The 19294-nt window shown below is 46.8% G+C and overlaps 1 protein-coding gene across 3 annotated transcripts in view; it reads right to left on the bottom strand.

The window, feature by feature from the left end:
* The window catches only part of mob2a (MOB kinase activator 2a), a 65230-nt gene that overhangs the window by 23222 nt on the left and 22714 nt on the right, over positions 1 to 19294 (bottom strand). The window contains exon 1 of one of the 3 annotated variants that reach the window (XM_071895105.2): positions 16982 to 17265. The exons of 1 other annotated variant lie outside the window; for it this stretch is intronic. In XM_071895105.2, coding sequence (XP_071751206.1) covers positions 16982 to 17019 — 38 coding nt within the window. In that variant the 5' untranslated portion in view covers positions 17020 to 17265. Of the gene's footprint in view, positions 1 to 13209; positions 13710 to 16981; positions 17266 to 19294 lie in introns of those variants that run through there. One more of the 3 variants, XM_071895104.2, reaches the window with a different exon arrangement.

The raw sequence follows: 19294 nt of genomic DNA, 5'->3' as shown, positions 1-19294 counted from the left end.
ATTATTGACATTTATTGAACAAAAAATATATTATATCAACAACCACCCATATACAGTAAAATCACGTAACACAAATACTACAACAATCCAAAAATAATATGGAACGTTAATATCTCTGTGAGGGAATCTGTCAGTTGTCTTTGAGATTGACAGCTTTCTCGCGTCACGGTGGCCCTCACGCAAAGTAAGGCCCGCCTCCAGGAAGAAGAAAACAATCGGTGCATGTGGAATACCTACTATCTTTGTATCAAGATGGATCTTCCAAATGCTGTTTATTTCACAGATATGTGTTTCCTTCCGTTTTCCTATCAAATGATTGCGCTTGCTGTAACGTTACTGTGCGATACTCACGTGAAGTTGCAGGACTGTTTTCCCTTCGGCAAATGATAATCCTGAATCCGTGATCAGCATTGCTTGCTTCATTGTTGACATCTACCCGGTGCTTGTTGTTATAATTGTTGTGCTGATATTATCAGGTAAGCACAAAGTTTCTCGTTTATATGCTTTACTCACAGGTGTGTGAATTGACCTGGATATGAAGCGTCCGCAGCACAAAATAATATAACGTTAGTTTCTAAAGAGATAAGACGGAGCTCTCTCCTCTCCTCTCCTCTCCTCTCCTCTCGTAAAAAAAATATATATTTCCCCTATATGCACATGAAAACACTGCTATCAGCAGGAATTGGCCGGAATGGGAGATGAAGAGTAGAGGAGGATGAAATGGGAGAACAAGAGGAACGAAGAGGAAGGAAGTGAGGAGGAGGGAGTAGTTAAGATTAGTTAAGCGAGAGGGGTGAAGAGAGGGCAGCACGGAGGGGGGACGGCAATAGGAGCAGGGAGGTGAAAAACAGAACAGAAACAGGAGAGTGAATGATAATAATAACAGGGAATTGGAGGGATGAGTGGAGAGGAGGAGTGAGAGAGTGCAGTTGAACGGGGGAGGCTGTCACAGCATGCCCCGGCCGCCCGGCGCACTCCTCCTCCCAGCATTCCACAGCAGGGGAGAGTCTACCGCCGATCCCTCTGCATCCATCCCATAATTCACCACCTTGGCAAGCCAAACACCTGTCTGTCATAGGGGAAGCGCGCACACACACACCCATACACACACATATACACACACAGACCAAGACACAGGCGCGTACATGTGGTCAGCTATGCAATAATGGGGCAGCGAGGTTGCAGGAGAGCGGTCAAGGTGCAAGACGGACAGGTTCAAGTAGCAGAGGACCAGCCTGTGGAATGACGTGCCACTGCAACACAGGTGTTCATAGCATGGCCAGAATGTGACTTTGTCCTCAGGCCCGCTGGTAAAAAAAAACGGGGGAATGGTTTCTTTCCTGCTAATGGCTGCAGGTCTATGGCAGGGTCAGGTTTGCTGGCTCGGTCTGTCTCAGTTGTGAGAGGCTGACGGTAATGGCGAGAGACCAAATGTCACTGCGTCAGTGTCACGGGACAAAGTCATTATCATATGACACCCTCAGGGCCTGGGGCAAGACACACACAGGCAGCCTGAGGGGGGTAAACTATACTCCAGTATTGACTTATCAGAGAGGAGAGAGGCGGCCCGCAACTGCAAGGTAATAACAGAGGATTCAAGAGAACTGAAGTGAGCGCATAAACTTCCCCTCAACTGTTCTCATGATATAGGAGTCATTACACCTGCAAACAGAGTATAAGATGAGTGTGTGTGTGTGTGTGTGTTTGTGTGTGTGCACGTGCAATGCCTTGTGTCCTGCTGGGGGAAACAGAAAAGGTTCCCCAAGGCTACACCGTCTTCCCAGAACTCTGCTAATAAACCTCAGCGAGGAAAAGAATGTAACTTTTCCTGGGAAGAATATGATAGGGACTCGTAACCTTGGCACTGAGGCGGACACACACACACACACACACACACATACACACACAAAACGTGCTGAACTCTCTACATTCCAACCTGCAGATAAAATTCAGAACCAAACAAAAACATTAAATACAGATTGCAGTTCCAACAGAACACTCACAACAGTGCGTAGGGATGTGAGAGAGGTACTGGAGATAGTGTGGTTTGGCCTTCATGCCCGACACGTGAGAGGGGAGCATTCCTTGTTGTGTGCACACACTGCTCAAGAGAGAACTGGATGTGAGAGCAACACTGCCACCTACAGGTAAGTCATGGGACTTTGCAGTATATGAGGTTACTACAGTCAAATACACAACCTTTGTAATACCTGGAGATGAGCAGAAAACTGACCTCGGAGCAGAGTTTTCTGGCGATTAGAACCTAGCTGCTTTTTGCATTTGAGATTAGTTTATGTTACCAAGTGCAGTACCCACCCATGGAAAAGCAAGGCCTCTCAGTGCAGACGCAACCTCACAGCTAGACTGACTTTCCATTCTACTTTTCCATTCCGGGTTTTATAATAAGGGTGTGGATGCGCAGATGTGTGTGTGAGTGTGTGTGTGCGTGCGTGCGTTTCCTGATACTTGAAACTGAACCACCACTGTGCTGACGCTATACACCCCAGTATCCTGTGAAGACTGTAAAACTTAACGAGCAACTTTCCACCACTGTTGTGGCTGAGCGGGGTGAAGAACGCGAGAAATGAAAGTGAAAAACAGAAAGAGAGAGAGAGACAGACAGGATGCGAGGTCAGGATCGCGTCAGTTTGAAAGATCACAGTGTTTCAGTCTGCACTTAAAATCGCTGAACAAGGAGAGGTGAGGTTTCAAGGCAAGGAAAAGGGGTGTTCATGATGTAAAAGAGAGGTGGGGGGAGGAAGGGGGGGGGGAGATGTGGCCAATCGCATGCTTCTGTTTGCTCAGGAGGACAAGAGGCAGTCTGTGTGTGTGTGTGCGTGTGTGTGTGTGTGAGAGAGAGAGAGAGAGAGAGAGAGAGAGAGAGAGAGAGAGAGAGAGAGAGAGAGAGAGAGAGAGAGAGAGAGAGAGAGAGAGAGAGAGAGAGGGCGGGATGGATGGATGGAGGAGAAAGACTGTCATGGAATACAGGGATGGATGGAGGGAACTAAGAGGAGGGATGGCGGGAAAAGGATTGGGGTAGCGCCCATGTTTGCACAGGATGTGTGTGTGTGTGTGTGTGTGTGTGTGTGTGTGTGTGTAGGGCGGAGTATGGCGGGATAGGCCATAGGGCTTCGGGGGAACATAGCTCTCTTTTCATGGTCCTGAGGAGGGAAAAAAAACAACAAAAACAACAAAAACACAGAGGGCAGTGCCAGCCCACATTTCTAGGTCTGTGTGAGGAAGAGAGGACCCTCAGTTAAAGCTGCAGAGAGGATCAGAGTAGCCAGCCTACTGTACAACAGCCCAGACCTGCAGGCTAGAAGGTGATGTGCCAAAACCAAGACTGAAGGTGTCCAAGAACACCCATCTAACAAACCTAAGAAACAGGCGACAGCACGGTTTAAGCTTAAGCTAACAAGTCCACTCTTTCGGGGAGAGATGGGACCACGAAAGGCACAAAGACAGCACTGTAGAAGTTGCGGGTTAGTCTTAAAGGCAAGTGATGCAGAGATAAAGAGGAGGGTGTGGGGTGCATGCAGAGGGACTTTGGGCGTTTTTTTTGTTGCTTTCTGTTCCAAGGTTGTGCATGCCTGCTCTGATCCAGCTCATTAACTCCTAAGTGAGGGCATTTAGTCACAGATGTCCTACGAACGGGAATGTGAATGCATGTAACCTATGGCAGTTCCCAGACCGGACTCACATCCACACACACACACACACACACACAATGACAGAAATGTACAGAATGTTCCTTGAAAATGGAAGCCTAACCTTAGACTAATTGGTGTTATTGGCCTGACAAGCCCAAGTAGACGATGGCGGGGAAAGTGGCAAGTGGATGTTAAATAGTCACAGTTAATTTCTGCTTGAGTGCCCTTGGACTGAGTGAAGGAGTAACGGCACATTCAACATATCGCTCTCTGACTTAAACACAGTGTGACCAATGGAATGAGGGGACTATGTAAGAAATGTTGAAAATCTTTACATAAGACGGGGAGGGGTGAGCGTCACCCGTTCAGGCCAGCCTCCCTCAAAGACAATCTAAACGAGACAATTATCACGGCCTCCGAGAAATGATAATGATTTTAAAAACTCACCGATGAGATTAACAAATTGCCTTAAGATCACAAGTCAATTCACATTAGTTCGCTCCACCACACACACACACACACACACACACACACACACACACACACACACACCCATCTGTTTCTAGGTATATTACATAACTCGTGCTGTGAGTCTGCATTCTCTTGGTCCATGACACCAAACTAATAACAAACATGAAGATGAAAGATGAAAGGAGGGGTTTAGGGGACCCCTTTCCCGGGGAAACATATCCATTTCCTGCCCCAGCAGACAGTGAACACAACTATCTAGCATGTGAGTATGCAACAACACTGGTAATTTGGTTTTATTTCGCTCTAGCCACTGGCTTGCTGCTCTTTCACCCTGAGAGCATTGCAACTGACCGAGTCTAAATGCTCAAAGCTGGAGCTGCTGTGGAATAGTAAACAAGTTGTAGAGCTCTGTGCTTTAATATCAGTTTGTTTCCCTGCCTATCAGAGTCTTAGGCTGCTGATAAAAGTATCTTTTTTTGATCTCCTGAATGAAAATGTAAAAACACCTTTTTGTTTTCCTTACATAAGGCATTTGAAGGGCTTCCACTTGTGCCCTTGAGCTAATGAATGGGAGGCAATATTGGTTCCTCTTGTGTTTATTTCCAAGTTATGTGATATTAGTAATTATTCCGCCTTCTTTCCTGATGCAAACCCCCCCTCACTGGTGAAACTTCCACTTAGACCTTTCTAAAAGAAAGGGAAGACCTTGAATATGTTGACCATCACCCATGTGGGCCTCCCTTCAACGTTACATCCCCAATGAATCCTGCTAAGGTCAATGACACATGCTTTAGAGAAAACACAAACTCCATCAACCGGAATGTTTCGTACAGTAGGAGTTATCGTAACTAGCGTCACGGCAGAACAGTTCGTCTCTCAGAGTAACACCAACTCACATATGCTGCTCTGCTTATCACAACAACCGCGCGGTCAAACAAAGAGAACAAGGACATCTTCAGAGGGAGCACAGGCAGTGCCTGCCCACGCACTATCCCTGAGTGGAGCGTTTTAAAAATGCATTAGTGGTGCTTTCACATTCTGTCTAAGTACCACAATTGAAAAGGCGCTTGATTAAAAACTATAATCAAATTCAGTTCCATGTATTATCTTTTACCCAATTCAACGTGACAGCCTGGGCCTTCGTAGCACATTCAGTTCTATTCAAAAGGGCGATGACTCAGGGATGTGGGCAGAACACAAAAGACAAAAAAGACAAAAACAAGGAATAATGGGTAAAAAAAAAAGGGCAGGAAAATAGGAATCTGCATTAGGGATGATGAATGAGTGTTGTGTCCAAAAATCCTGAAATCCTGAGGAGAAAAAAAAAAAGAAAGTCCCACCCCTGATGACTAGACGAGATCTGGTCTCCATCTGATAGCAGAGGAAACTCTGGTCCATTGTGTGAGTTTGATTAACACTGGGAGTGGACTAAGGTGTAGGAAGCGGTCACACCCAGGACTGGTGAAGGAGTGAAGTGAAGCGTGCGAGCGGAGGAGGCCGACAGATAACCGACATCAACCGAGCCGGTGGAAAATATGAGTGTGTCAGCGCTGCCTGGTAGAAGGTGAGGGCTTAGGATGTGCGCTGAAGTTTGGCCTGTACTCTTGTGAGCATGTGCCTTTGTGTGCATTTGAACCTCTAATCGGCTTAGAGGTGTAGTGTACGCAGGTAAATGTGTGTGTGTGCGTGTGTGTGTGGGGTTGGCTGACACCTCTGCTGATCGGAGAGGAAGTATTATCTCTCCAAGGAGGGAGGCATGGGACGCACTGGGAAGGCGGGCATGGAACATGATGTAACCACCAGCACCGCCTCTCGCCGACATCCACCCATAACAACAACAAAAACATCACTGCTACCAAACAACAGGAGCTGAAAAACAAGACCTAAGGCTGTAACGGTTAGCCTGCAACACAGACCAATGACGACAAAACACAAGTGGGCTGTGAACTTGGCAGCAGGATTGCGATCTTCACCACCAAAGCGCTGTAAGTTACCTAGGAGGTCCTAAGTGCAGATCAATTCCTGTCTACGTTTTCAGACAGAGGAGTGTCTTCCACCCTAAAACTAATTTTCGGTCCATTAGCTGTGACAGCAGATCATGTCGGGTTGTTAGGAAATATCAGTCTCTCGGGGCTAATCAGGAGGGAAAAAAAACGTGCTGCGTTCGTGTTTGGCGGAGGGCGAAGACACAACACGAGCGGTGTTGTTGAATAAGACGCGGTCACGTGCTTCCATGTCACAGCCACAACAGCGGAAAGGAAGGGGAGGATAGGGGAGGGGAAGCTCGGAGACAAAGAGAAAGAGGAGCCATGTTATGGAAATTCCGGGACAAAGCCACACATGTATGTTTCCCTCCTTGAGGGCATTGTTGGGATGACGGCGAGACCGCAGCGAAGCCCGGCCCTTCATCGGAGAAGACTGGCATGGAGGAAACATTAGAGCGTGTCCTCTCCCTCTGCCAGCCAGCTGAGGGAGAGGAGACACACACATGCACTCCCATGCAAGGACAGGCACACACACACACACACACACGCATAGTTTTTACACATCCTCACCGACATACGGTCCCAAACAAAAAGCATGCCCGCTGTTCCACAGATGGTTTGTCAATGAGCGAGGGAAGGAAGTGGGCGGAGGCAGCTGCTGCCGGTGTCAGAATGAGAAAATAAAAGAGAGATGGATAGAAAGGAGACACAAGGGAGGTCAAATCAATAGACGCCCTTGCAGCAGGGAATGGGGGATGCGTGTCCTTTCACAACCTCCACTGCTGTACAACGTTTGGCTCGGTTCACTGCCGAGCAGTGATGCCCGTGTGTCCCTTCACCCTCTATAGATGTGTCATATGCTGTGCTAAACGATGAGCTGTGGTGAGAACAATATAATCTGATCCTTTTATGAGCAGATGAGATCAGCGGCTCTTACAGTAACACCGGGCAGGTGGGTACGTATGTGTGTGTGTGTGCGTCTACCTCGTCAAGGGATTCAGGTGTAAACAAGCCTCTGATTGGCTGGCTGCAGAGGAGTAACTGGCTCCCACCTGGGAAGGCAGATGAGCTTATGCAGTGACATCATCTCTCCCAGAGGGGGGGTGGGACGGTTGCGAGTGCAGCACACACATCTGTCTGCTACACAAGACTTTAACTAGCCCAGTCTTCACACAAGAAATGTCTAGATTACAAACACATAACTAGCTGGCAGAAAGCAGAAGAGCTCTGCTGATACAAAAGAAGGTATTTAAGGCTGGTGGGAGTTTGGCCCGCAGCCCTCTAGTGCTGCACATGGACGTAATAAATGTTATGAACGTCACCTCAGAACATGCTGGCGTCAGCACTCAGCAGCATCCCTGCTCTCTCTTCTGCAATATATGCAGCCAGGAGCCTCTTCACCAGAGATCGTCCTGATTAAATATAGCCTCACAAGGAAGGTAGTCTGGTGTGTGGGTGTGTGTGTGTGTGTGTGTGTGAGTCACAGATCATCAGAATATGACGTAGGAGGTGACCAGCGGTGCTGATAAGGTGCGGGATGTGACAACCTGTATGTAAGAAAGTTGCCTTCCTGTACTTAAAACTTCCCTTTTTTAGTGTCTCCCTCTTCACTCTATCCTTGGTAACAGTGCTATGTCAGATGGTAGATAATTGAAACAAATGAGGGGGCACAGCTGCCAAAGGCACTACAGCACAGAGGCAATTACACAGCTATGCGGGCAAGTGTGTGTGTGTGTGTTTGAGTGAGAGAGAGAGACAGAGAGCGAGAGATGGAGAGAGAATGAGAGAGAATGAGGAAGACCAACCTACTCACCACCCTCTCCTCCCCTTAGGTTGCACCAGTCCAACCTTCCCTCCCACTCTCTCGCCTGGGACAAACTCTGCAAACAGGAAGTGAGGCGCCCAGGCACTTCCTGTCTCCCCTGAATTGGGCCTCTTGTTCCCAGAGGCACTAGAGAAGCCGTGGGCTACTGCTGCTGCTGCTGCTGCTACAAACTGCTACACCCAATTCATGACCAAATCCTTTCCTTGCCACCTTTACGGCTCACACAGGCCTGGACCAAGCCTAAAGGCCTGAATTCTGTCTTATTCTTTTCCTGCCACTTGACCAACACATATTCCTTACCTAAGGCAATTAAATCCATTATCCACTTGCCAATTGGGCCACCAAGCTATTGTGATCGGTGGCTTAAAAACTTGCCTGCTCATAATCTATATCTTTAACATCAGATCAGGCATTAGCAATATGCAGTCCGCTACAGTACAGGCTCTGTGTCCCTCTACTATCATGTTTGCCCCTTTGCTGTCATTTAGCTGATGATAATACTGAATCAAGACGCTTCACTAACAAAAAGGCCACAAAGAGGCCAAGTGCATTTTTATTAAGGCGTGTGCGCGAGTGTGTGCATGTGTGTGCTGACTGTGCGGCTCTAAATGCGGACGTGAGGTTACTGCAAGGCCATCTCTTTCTCCTTCTCCTGAGCCAGCAGCACCCAGCGAGGACTATGCTGCTCCTGAACACACACACACACACACACACACACACACAGTGTCTGTGTTGTGCAACTGGCCCTGTGTGTGAGGTCTGCCCTCTGCAGTCACTGAAGGGCAGGTGAAAACAGAGAAGGACAGTCAGTCAAGTCAAGTCTGTCCTCTCACCTGAACTGACCAGAGACTGTCAGTCCGACTCAGTCTGGTGTAACACAAGTCCTGACTGGATCAACCAAAGAATTCAGACACCTTCTCCTTGGACATGGTTGATCTGATCTCTAATATGATAGCGTATAATTGAAATACAAGAGTCTACTACTCATTCATTGCCAACATAGTAAGATTAACCCGCATTACAACCTAAGCTAAGAAAACAGAGGAGAGGCGGAGCTAGATTCTGAGTGCCATCCAAAGCCGGATATCAGAATAGTTTGATTCTTAGGAACTGGTGGAGGGATTCCAAAGAAACACAAAAAGGTGTAAGGGTTTCTTCTGACCTCTAGTCATCTAAATCTATCCAGTTAGCTCGCTGTGTGGTCAGTGAGACAGGCTGACCACTGGGGTGTGTCTATCTGTGCCACAGGGCCCACTGAAGCCTTTCGCTTCACTCTGGACTGCACGGCCCATCTGTCTGGGTGGAGCAGTGTATGATAAACACATTCAGTTCAGCTAGGGGCTAATAGACAAAGAAACAAATTAGCCTATACAGAATAGAGATTCAGCAAATATTGATCCCCCCCGTAAATTCTAGAAATAGAATTTCAACAGACCATCAACTCTTCATTTAAAAATTAAAGGGCTGATATTGCTGTTAAGTCCAACTTCGAGGCATTTTCCACCGCCCAGTATGATACTATAATCGCTCCATGGCGCAGAGGAGTAGCCACGGGGAATAATGCCATCAAATTCCTCCAGTGAGCTTTTAATAGAAATCTATAAAAAAAAACAAAAAAAAAACAGTAATGATTTCATGAGATCTCTATGCGCTAATCATCTCCTTAGCTACAGCACAAACCTTTCGGCTAAACTTTCCTTGAAGAGCTAAAGCATTTCAGCCTGATCCAATTCCGACGTGAGTGACGGGAAGCCGGGCGAGAGGGGAGGGTACTGGGCCGGGGTGAGAGGAAAGAGAGCAGCGGTTTCTGGTGGAGAATGGTGTCGTTGTTGAGCTGCGAGTCTCCGCTCTGTGGAACCGGCCAGGCCTGCCAAAGATAGCCTAATGAGAGACACATGGCAAACGGTACGGCCTGCTCTGCTAATACAACACACACACACGCACACTCCTTGCCTAATGCACAGCATGACGATACACTCAGAACTATTGTTCCGCACCACACACTATGAATTTCACCAACTAATCCACTATGAACAAACACACACACATAAGCTTTTGTCATGTGATGGAGCCTCCAGGTTCGAATGTTCCTGCTTTCCGCCAACAAGTCAACAACAATACATCATATTGGTACAGAACTGTTACGCTGCATAACCTTGAGGAAAATTGGATTTTCTGTTTCACGCTGCAGCTGTTTGGAGGGAGGATGATGCAGAGACGATGACCACAAATTCAACTTTTGACCTTTTTGTTAGGAGAAACACACAGAAAAACACAACATTGGCTGAGCTGAATGAGCAATTCAGTGACCAAGGCTCAACTCCAACAGTGGTGGTTGCTTCAGGACAGCTGTGTAGGAGGAGGGGGCCCTAGCGAACTGATCATGTTTAAGAGAGAATGCATGTGTGTGTGTGTGTGTGTGTGTGCGTTCTCACTCTATGTAGCCTACATGTGTAGATCAAGTTAAGAGCATACAAAGCTAACTTCCAATGGTGACACAACAGGCCGACAGCCCAAACCAAAGGTTGAACCTCGAAGCTTGGTTACTGTGTTTGAGCTAAACTTGAATGCAAAACTTATAAGGATAGTCATTTGTAGCGAGGAGAATATCTAACGTTTACTTTCTTGGTTAGACATTAGCCATGACAGCTTAAAGCCCAAGCCTGCTGTTTTAGAATTACCAAATGGTAAATCCACAGTAAGGATATGTCTGTTTTTAAGTTGAGACCAACAAATCAGAGACCATACACAGTTAAATCCCCATCTGATAGGTTAATCTGTGGACAGACAGACAGAGCGAGAGAGAGATATGGAGCACATGACATTACAACACGCTGACGGTGTCACAACTCATAACATATGTTACACGATATCATCAGCTTTCCATTGCCAAGCAGTCTCTGCAAGGTCAAAGGCTACGGTTACATGCAGAATATTTTATCTTGCCAGATGACTTCCTTCCTATTAAAGATTCCAAATTAATTGTTTAAGTGGACACTAAATAAAGCGATCTTTATTTAGTGATCAGAATATAACTATGCATATTGATATGCATAGTTGAGCAATTCCCCGTTCTAGCATAGCATGATAAACATGAGCTTTGTACAATATTCTTGTTTCTTATGTTTCAAATTAAGCACCAGATGCTTTTATATTGTATTCCAAACATAGATAGTAGTCTGTTAAAGCGTAAAAGCATCTAATAATCTCCTCTTGAATGGATTATCAAAGATTTATACAAACCCTTTCATACCAAATTCAATTCAATTCAGAACAGGCTGCTCTGTTCCATTCCATTTTTATTTTGATTGGGTTATTATTCTAATTATTAATGCAATATTAGGCTCAATGTAAACACAGCTAATGTATTCTTTGTCTCAGTCCCAACACCACCTAGCCAAGTTTGTCCTGCTGTTCCCTCAGTTCACCTAGCTGCAAAACACTGAGTCATTTCTCCTGACTGTACACCAACATAATACAGAGTCCAAGGAAAGAAGGTCCATTTCCACTTATTTTACTTTGCGTCACATGTTGAAAGGTTTTTCAATCGCTCCATTCTAAGCAGGATGATCAACATTGGAGTTGACATGGTTTGACTCTGTGTTGGCAGGCAGTTCGTACTCCACACAATGCTACTGTTGAAACACAGGAGCCCAGAGGACGGAGGGCCGGCCCAGGCTGAGGTCAACAGGGACCTGTTCGGATGGGTGTGCCTCACACAAACACACATCAATCAAACCATATAACATCACTGCCAAGCCATTTGATTGGCTGACGGCAACGCCAAGGGGAGGAACTGCTAAAAATAGAAACGACGAACCATTTTGCCTTAATGAGCCAATAAGACATCAGTGCTCCGGCTGAGTCCCAGCCCTACTCTGATGATAATTGGGGGGGGGGGGGGGGGGGCAGAAAAAGCAGAAGAAAACAGAACTCCTTCTGGCACAAGCCCTCCCTTCACAAGGCTTCTGTGTGCCTTTCACCGAGGCCTATACATACACATGTGGAGCCTAACAGATACATATGACATACACACACATACAAAGGGCAGGCTGTTATTCATGCTAAGAGTAGCAATGGAGTGTAAACAAAGTTCTGAATCATAGCAAGTTCTGATGGCCTAATCCAATGCAGCTGTGTGTGTGTGTGTGTGTGTGTGTGTGTGTCCGTGTGTGTGCGTGTGTGTGTGTGTGTGTGTGTGTGTGTGTGTGTGTGTGTTATAGCTACAATTTGGCTCTCACCATCAAAACGCTCCTCAGGGAGCTAGAATGTTATATATAGACTTTATACTGCAGTTAAGGCAGGCCCATGCTGGCTAACCCCACGACCACAAGAGAAGGGAACCAGATCCCTTCGGCTCTGACTGCCAGAGTGAGGCTAACCTAAATCATCCACCCATTCTCTCAAGCACAATAGCCAGCTACATGTACGCCAGTAAGTCAATCAGCTATCAAAACCAACTGGCCGGGCTCCCTAAAACGAGAAGGCTGTGCCAGGTGGTGATATCTGTGGTGACCTGATTAGAAAGCAAATTCTCCGAACCTGGTCGTTCTAACCAGACGAGAGAGCAAAGTCTGAAAGTCTACAGCTCCCAAAAAAAAAGGAAAAAAAAAAAAAACACAGCCCCGCACCCTTGTGCAGGAACACTGTGTCCAAACAAACAGCACCGCACAGCCAAGAGGCACACAGGAGGAGGAGAGGAAAGGTTAGGAGAAATGCATGCCATTTCTCCTCTAACCAGCCTTGCTTCATTCTGGCTGCGTGCCAATGTGCTCCAACCAGCCTTAACCTACTCCCTAACTAACCCTGTAACCAACAACTCCTCACACCCCTCCCCTTTGGTCTGCTGTAGGAGGCTGGATACATGCCATTTCTATCCCTCTGCTCTCAACTCCCTCCCTCCCTCCCAAAAGTCGAGATACCCGGTGTCTGACTACAGCACAATCTCTGCCTGCTACAGCAGCACTGTCCTCAAATGTCTCCTCCAAACCGCAGCACAATAACAGAGAGCGAGAGAGAGAGAGAGAGAGAGAGAGAGAGAGAGAGAGAGAATAGTGAATAGGTTCAAATCTCAAATCAGGAGGAGGAAGGAGGGGTGGGGGGATTAGATAGGGAAGTAAGGACAGACCCTAAATTTAAGTTAGGGATGAGAGAACTGGGGGAATGCTCACAAGTCAACAATGACGACATCAACAACAACAATAACAAAGACGAGAGAGGAGACAGATAGAGGGGAAAATAGAGAGAGAGAGAGAGAGAGAGCAAGAGAGGTAGCTACCTATAGAAGAAGCAGTCGCAGCACACCAGAACCCCCATCCAGCCGGTGGTGGAGGCAGAGCCGGGGTGACGAGGCTCCGACCCAGCACCCTTCGCCTCCCTTCCGCCGGTCCTCTCCTGCACACTGGGCTACAGGTGTAGTGGGGCAGCAGCTCCCAGCTCCAGCATAGCACCTTGTGTAATCATACGGCTAAGTGGCCCTTGACTTTAACGTGGGTCACGCAAGAGAGACGCGCGCACAGTTCAGGTCCGCCAAACACACACACACACACACAGATACACTAAGGCTTCCAAAACAAAACAAAAAAAAAATCATTCACAAAACGAGAGTCCGTCCTCTAAGCACGTTCCTCTCTCTCTCTCTCTCCCTTCCAACTAATGCAACTGCCCGCCTCTCTTTTTCACACTCTCTCGCTCTCTTTCCCTCTCTCTCTCTCTCTGCCTCGCTCTCTCGCTAGCTGGCTCCCACTTGAAAGGCGGGAAGATTAGCTTGGCAAACAGAGCCCCATAAACAAACTGCTGACTGCTGGGCAGCACAGGGTGGACTGCAGGGGAGAGCGAGATGGACGGAGAGACAGAGACACAGAGAGAGAGAGAGGGAGAGTGAGAGAGAGTGGGAGAGCGACAGAGAGAGAGAGAGAAAGACAGAGACGGAGAGAGAGAGAGAGAGAGAGAGAGGGAGACAGAGACAGAGGAAGCATTCCCTGGGAGGTAAATGAAATCTCTGCCATCTGTATACATCCTAAACAAGGACTAAACATCCTATCTCCACCCATCAGTCACACACACACACACACACACATACACACTTCTGATAGAGTCTAATCTTTGCTAGAAAGTTAACCAGTGCAGCAAGTTGGCAGCCTCTATACGCCTTCGCTCAATATGTGATATCTAATTGAGTTTTAAACAGCAAAAGGCTAATTGTCAACTCTAAAGTAAATATTGAGCAGGGACCAAACACGTGAACGCATGTGCAGCACAGCGTGTACACACACACACACACACACACACAGACTCTCTCTCATGCACACATACATACAAACACTGCTGCCCCAGCTATTCTTCATTCACACATTTGATGCAAAGGTATGGGAGGGGCGAGCGCTGTGGCAAGCCCCCAGGAAGCGAGCCAATCACTGCAGAGCACTTTGGTTGTGGTGTGGGCAAACAGGGTGAAGGACACACAGTGAATTACGGACCTCTTCATATCTCTCTCTCTCTCTCTCTCTCTCTCTCTCTCTTCCATGCCCTTCTCATCATTCAATGAGAGCAATCACTTTCTTCTTCTGCCCTCTAATATCCACTTGCCCTTTTCTTTCACACTCAAATTATTCTTTAAACACCAAGACACACCAACACAGCGACAGAAACGCACACACACACTCTCCGGGGACTGCAGTGGCCAGGTAGCGGAGTGTACCAATCCCGAGTGTGTGTGTGTACGTGTGTGTCGCTGTAATCGAAAGCCGAAGACACCGCTGGACTCGACAGACACCAACACAGGATTAACTGACCATGACGAAGACAAGCCGATGCGGTTAAATAATGACACTCAATGTCAAACCAACACGCCAACTCCGCTCTGTTCACAGACAACAACTCGCTGCAGCCTGCCAAGAAAAAGAGCGAGAGACAAAGGAAGAGACGGGGGTGGAGGGTGGAGGGTGGAGGGTGGTGGGTGCACAGAAAACAGAGACGGAGATGACAGTCACCTTCAGGAGTCGGGTGTTACGCAACAACAGCAGGGGGAATGTTCTTATTCCGTTAACAACTTATCAAAGCTCTCGTCAACAGTGAGGCGGAGACTCACTGACAGTAACCAGAGCCAGTAGCTATTTTGACCGAACCCAGCTCTACGCAGCCTCAGACATCACCGCAGGACAATGCTGTACTTCCTCTCTCTCCCTCCCTCCCTCCTCCCTTCTTCTTTCTGCCTCTGTTCTGTTCTTTATGGGATGAAAGATGAGAAAGAGGAGCTGCAGCAGCAGTTTTACATCCAATGATGTCATCTCTCCTCCTCCTCCTCCTCCTCCCTGGCGGTCTGTCACTAGAGGCTGCAGCTAGCAAGCCTCCTCTTTCACTGTTTAATCACCTCATCGCTCTTACCTGTACACACACACACACACACAAAGATGTGAATGCACACTTGCAAGGAAGTACACACGTGACACGAACCCTCACACAAACAGATCGGAAGAGGGGGGTGGGGGCACACACTCCAATTTTCTTGCTTTCTTCTCTACTCCGCACACACACTTCCTACGTGAATACTTAGGGGAGGGAGTGTACGGTGATAACGTCGTTCTCGCATTTGCGCCCGTGTGATGGAGTGGGTGTGTGCTCAGCACTCATTAGTTCTCTTTGTGTTTCAGTACCTAATAGTCAGGATGTGGGTTTTGTGTGTGTGTGCATGTGCGTGTTTACAACGGAAGGGCCTGCGCCCGATAACAAGGCCAGGGGGGAAGCAGTGCCAGAGGAGAAGTGAAGGAAGGGAAACTGCCATTACATGAACAGTCACTTTCAACAAATAAACGAGTATGTGTGTGTGCCTGTATGTGTGTGTATGTGTGTTTGTGCTTCCTCAAGGCTTTATCAAAGAATCCAGATGAACAATAAAGCAAGACATCCGGCATAACCGTACCCTGAGCTGCATTCAAGTGTTCAAACTGCCGTGTGGTTTGGTTGGTAGATGGCAGAGAGGAGACAAAGAAAGTATTTTTCTTAAACTTGTGACTTGGAGAGATAACACAATGAAGGGAGAGAGAGAGAGAGACCGAACCACTGGGCAGGGAAAGACCCAACTCGTGACCGGGTTTAGAAACGGCTGGACATGAATAGAGCCTGTTGCAGTCATGTCAACGGAAAGTGGGTTAGGGGGAAAGAGGCAGGCACACATAGCGCACATCATTCACGCAGCTACACACCAACACACACACACACAAAGTTGCTAGGTGATGGGACCACAGGGAGGGGTATTTCTGTGGGGAGAGAGAGAGAGAGAGAGAGAGAGAGAGAGAGAGAGAGGATCGTTTCGATCTTTTCCTCAATGGAAGAGAGAAAACAAAAGAAAGAGAGAGACCACCCCCTCAAAGCGAGACAGACAGGTTTCTCCCGATCCAGCCTCGCAGACTAAGTTACACGTGGACACCACAAAGGAAGAATCAGGGCACCCTGACAAGGAATTGACATCATCATCCATCTCTAATCAGCCTTAAGCACCAGTTCTTAACAGCCACATTTTACTTGCAGCCTATTGTCAAAACAATGAAAAGAGGCAGCTATACAGATTCCTGTAAAATACTGCAAAGCTGGAGTTTCATAAAATCAAACTGATTCTTGGCCACTGTCCTTATCATAACCACATTTTATATCAAAGATGTGCCAAGTTTCCTCAATATCCCTTACAAAGAGTAGTTTTAGGATACTGTCATGTATTCACGTTGTAGAAGGATACAAACAAAACTGTAAGTCCTTCTACAGATACTATAATGACACTACAAAAAACAATCGCACAATACATCACTACTATATATATATATATATATATATATATATATATATATATATATATATATATATATATATATACACACACATATATAAACTCATTATCGAGTACCACAGACACACTGCAAGTCCCTATGGGAATATCATAGGAACATAAAGAGTGATTTTACGTTAGGGATAAAACAAAACGTGCCGCCCCCTCCCCTCCATATGGAAAACACATTAATAAGTTAGCGCTGCGCATCCCCACAGCAGCCCCTTACCTATTTAACGTATAGGACCCGTTCCTTTTAAACCTCATCCTGGACGACAGGAAGCGGATAAAGAAATCCAGAATTGACGGCGTTTCAGCTTTTCGTGGCACCCCGAAAAACCCCCACCGTGTTGCTGAGCGGCTGCGGGCGAGGAGGAACAACAAGGCGGAACAATACGGAGTTGGCTCTTGCAGACCTTTTACTCTTTTACACCTTTCTCTCTGTCTATCGCTTCTTCACAGACCTCCTCCTCCTCCTCCGGTTCCCCCCCTTTAGTTTCCGTGGGGCAGGGTTTACAAGTCCGGTGGGGAAGGGGAAGGGGAAGAGGAAGGGGGGGGGAGGCGATAGGTTTGCAGGCGTTTCGATAAAAACAAAAAGAAAAGCTCGTCTGGTTATTTGGCGAGCGCTACATGCATTTACTCCAGTGCAACTTGGAAACAATATACTGTGAACGCGGAGTGTGCTTGCGGCGGGGGCGGCTTTGTGTCCGCAGCCCCGCTGACGCAAAGCGCGGCGTTTTTACTCCCCAAAAAACACGCCGATGAAACTTGAACCTTTCTTCCAGTATAGTCACATCTACACCCGACTGTCACACCGCAGTCCGGAGAATCGAAACCGAACTGAAGATATGTTAGAAGCATAAAAAAATTACTCCAGCCGGCGGTCCCTTTATGGGAAATGATTCGTATTATTGATGCGAGCCTGCTCCTTTCTCCCCATTCACGGTCCTGTGGAGGCTCTCATGTTTCACGAGCGTTTCCTATCTGAGGAGCTATATAAATATATTTATATTCCTCTATAGGCTGCACGGAGCACAGGCTCCACCACCCCAACCCAGCACTTGTCAACGCCTGAAGGGTGAGACAGATTTGAGGCTAAGAATAGGGCTGAGGAGCCATTAATGCCGTTTAAATCCAAAGCAGCCTTTCCAAGTGTATGTGTGTGTCTTTCTGATGGACACACAATCACACACAGACAGAGAGAGAGAGAGCAAGAAGTCAGTTTATATTTCATGATACAGGAAGCTGGTAAACCCACTTAAACTCAAGTTTACCCACTTTTTTTAAATATGGAACAGAATTTATGCATTTTTTTAGGGCTAGCATAAACCTTTATTAGATAAATTCATAGTATACAATACATCAAGTATCAACCTGATTAGTTTGTTTTAGCAGGCTAGGTCTTATTGGGGAAAAATATGTGCTTTTCTGAAATTATAATCGATTACAATTGATTATACTGGTGATTGTTTGTCTTATGATGATGACAGACTGGAGGTCATAGTTTTCCCACCTTATTATCTACTGCTATATCACCAATGTCTGAACAGGTGCTGCTATGAGGACAGTGACCCTGTGGCAGTGAGTGTGTGGACACACTGGCTGGCTAGAAGCACTATCCATGCTATGCAGCATTTCAAACATCCTCTCTGATGAACAGTGTGAAGAGGCAATGAGTTGTAGGAATGTTAAAATGTGGGAACAAAGACAGGCGGGATCACTTGAAGCGACACCCGGCTGACACTGAGGTGACATTGGAATGACTTTACAATGATAAAGAGAGATGTTTATCGCTGCACCCGACCAGCTCGCTCCACCCAGCCTCCATGTGTCTGCATCATCCCCTGGGGGAAGGAAGCTCGCTGCCCCTGCCAGCTGATCTTCACCAGTGGTTGTAGGGACAGTTAGGTGTGTACAGTAGCTACAGATGAGGCTGTGTGCAGTGAGGGTGAGCCAAAGGTCTTGTTTTGCCAATACATTTGGATTGTAGGCTAAAAATGGATAACAGATGAGAGTTTAGTAATGTCAGTACAGACATTACCTGTAGGGAGGGGCAGAGAGAGAGGAGAGTGGGAGTAGGTTGAGGAGGAGGCCAGACCATAGGGATTGAAAAATGGAAAGAATTTATGTGCTGGGAGTGCAGGGTATCAAAAAGCCAAATTTAAGAGTTTAATTTTTTGGCATTTTTGCCTCCATTAGGCTGCTCGCAGTACAGAGAGACAGGAAGCATTGGGAGACAGAGCCAAGCCAAGGGTGTTGTTTATGGTTACATGATATGTGTCCTGAGCCACCAGGATGCATCAAATTTAAGACTTTTTTTTTTTTATCCTACCTGGAATTGAATTTAATGCCGATTTAAAAACCAAAAGAAAAAGAAAACAAAGCTAGTGAAGCTGTTGAACATAGCTAATGAAAGCTCTAAAACTATAAATGACCAGAATAAGAATAAGGACACCAGCAAATTAATTGTTATGGGACATGAAGCCCAACTGTGTTTAGAAAAGCAGATACAATGTGTATTGTACCACTAGCCCTGTTCTGT

This window comes from Centroberyx gerrardi, chromosome 4 (genome assembly GCF_048128805.1).
Source record: "Centroberyx gerrardi isolate f3 chromosome 4, fCenGer3.hap1.cur.20231027, whole genome shotgun sequence".
Taxonomy (NCBI): domain Eukaryota; kingdom Metazoa; phylum Chordata; class Actinopteri; order Beryciformes; family Berycidae; genus Centroberyx; species Centroberyx gerrardi.
Note: the sequence above shows the minus strand (reverse complement) of the source record. Positions and strands in the feature narration are given on the sequence as shown.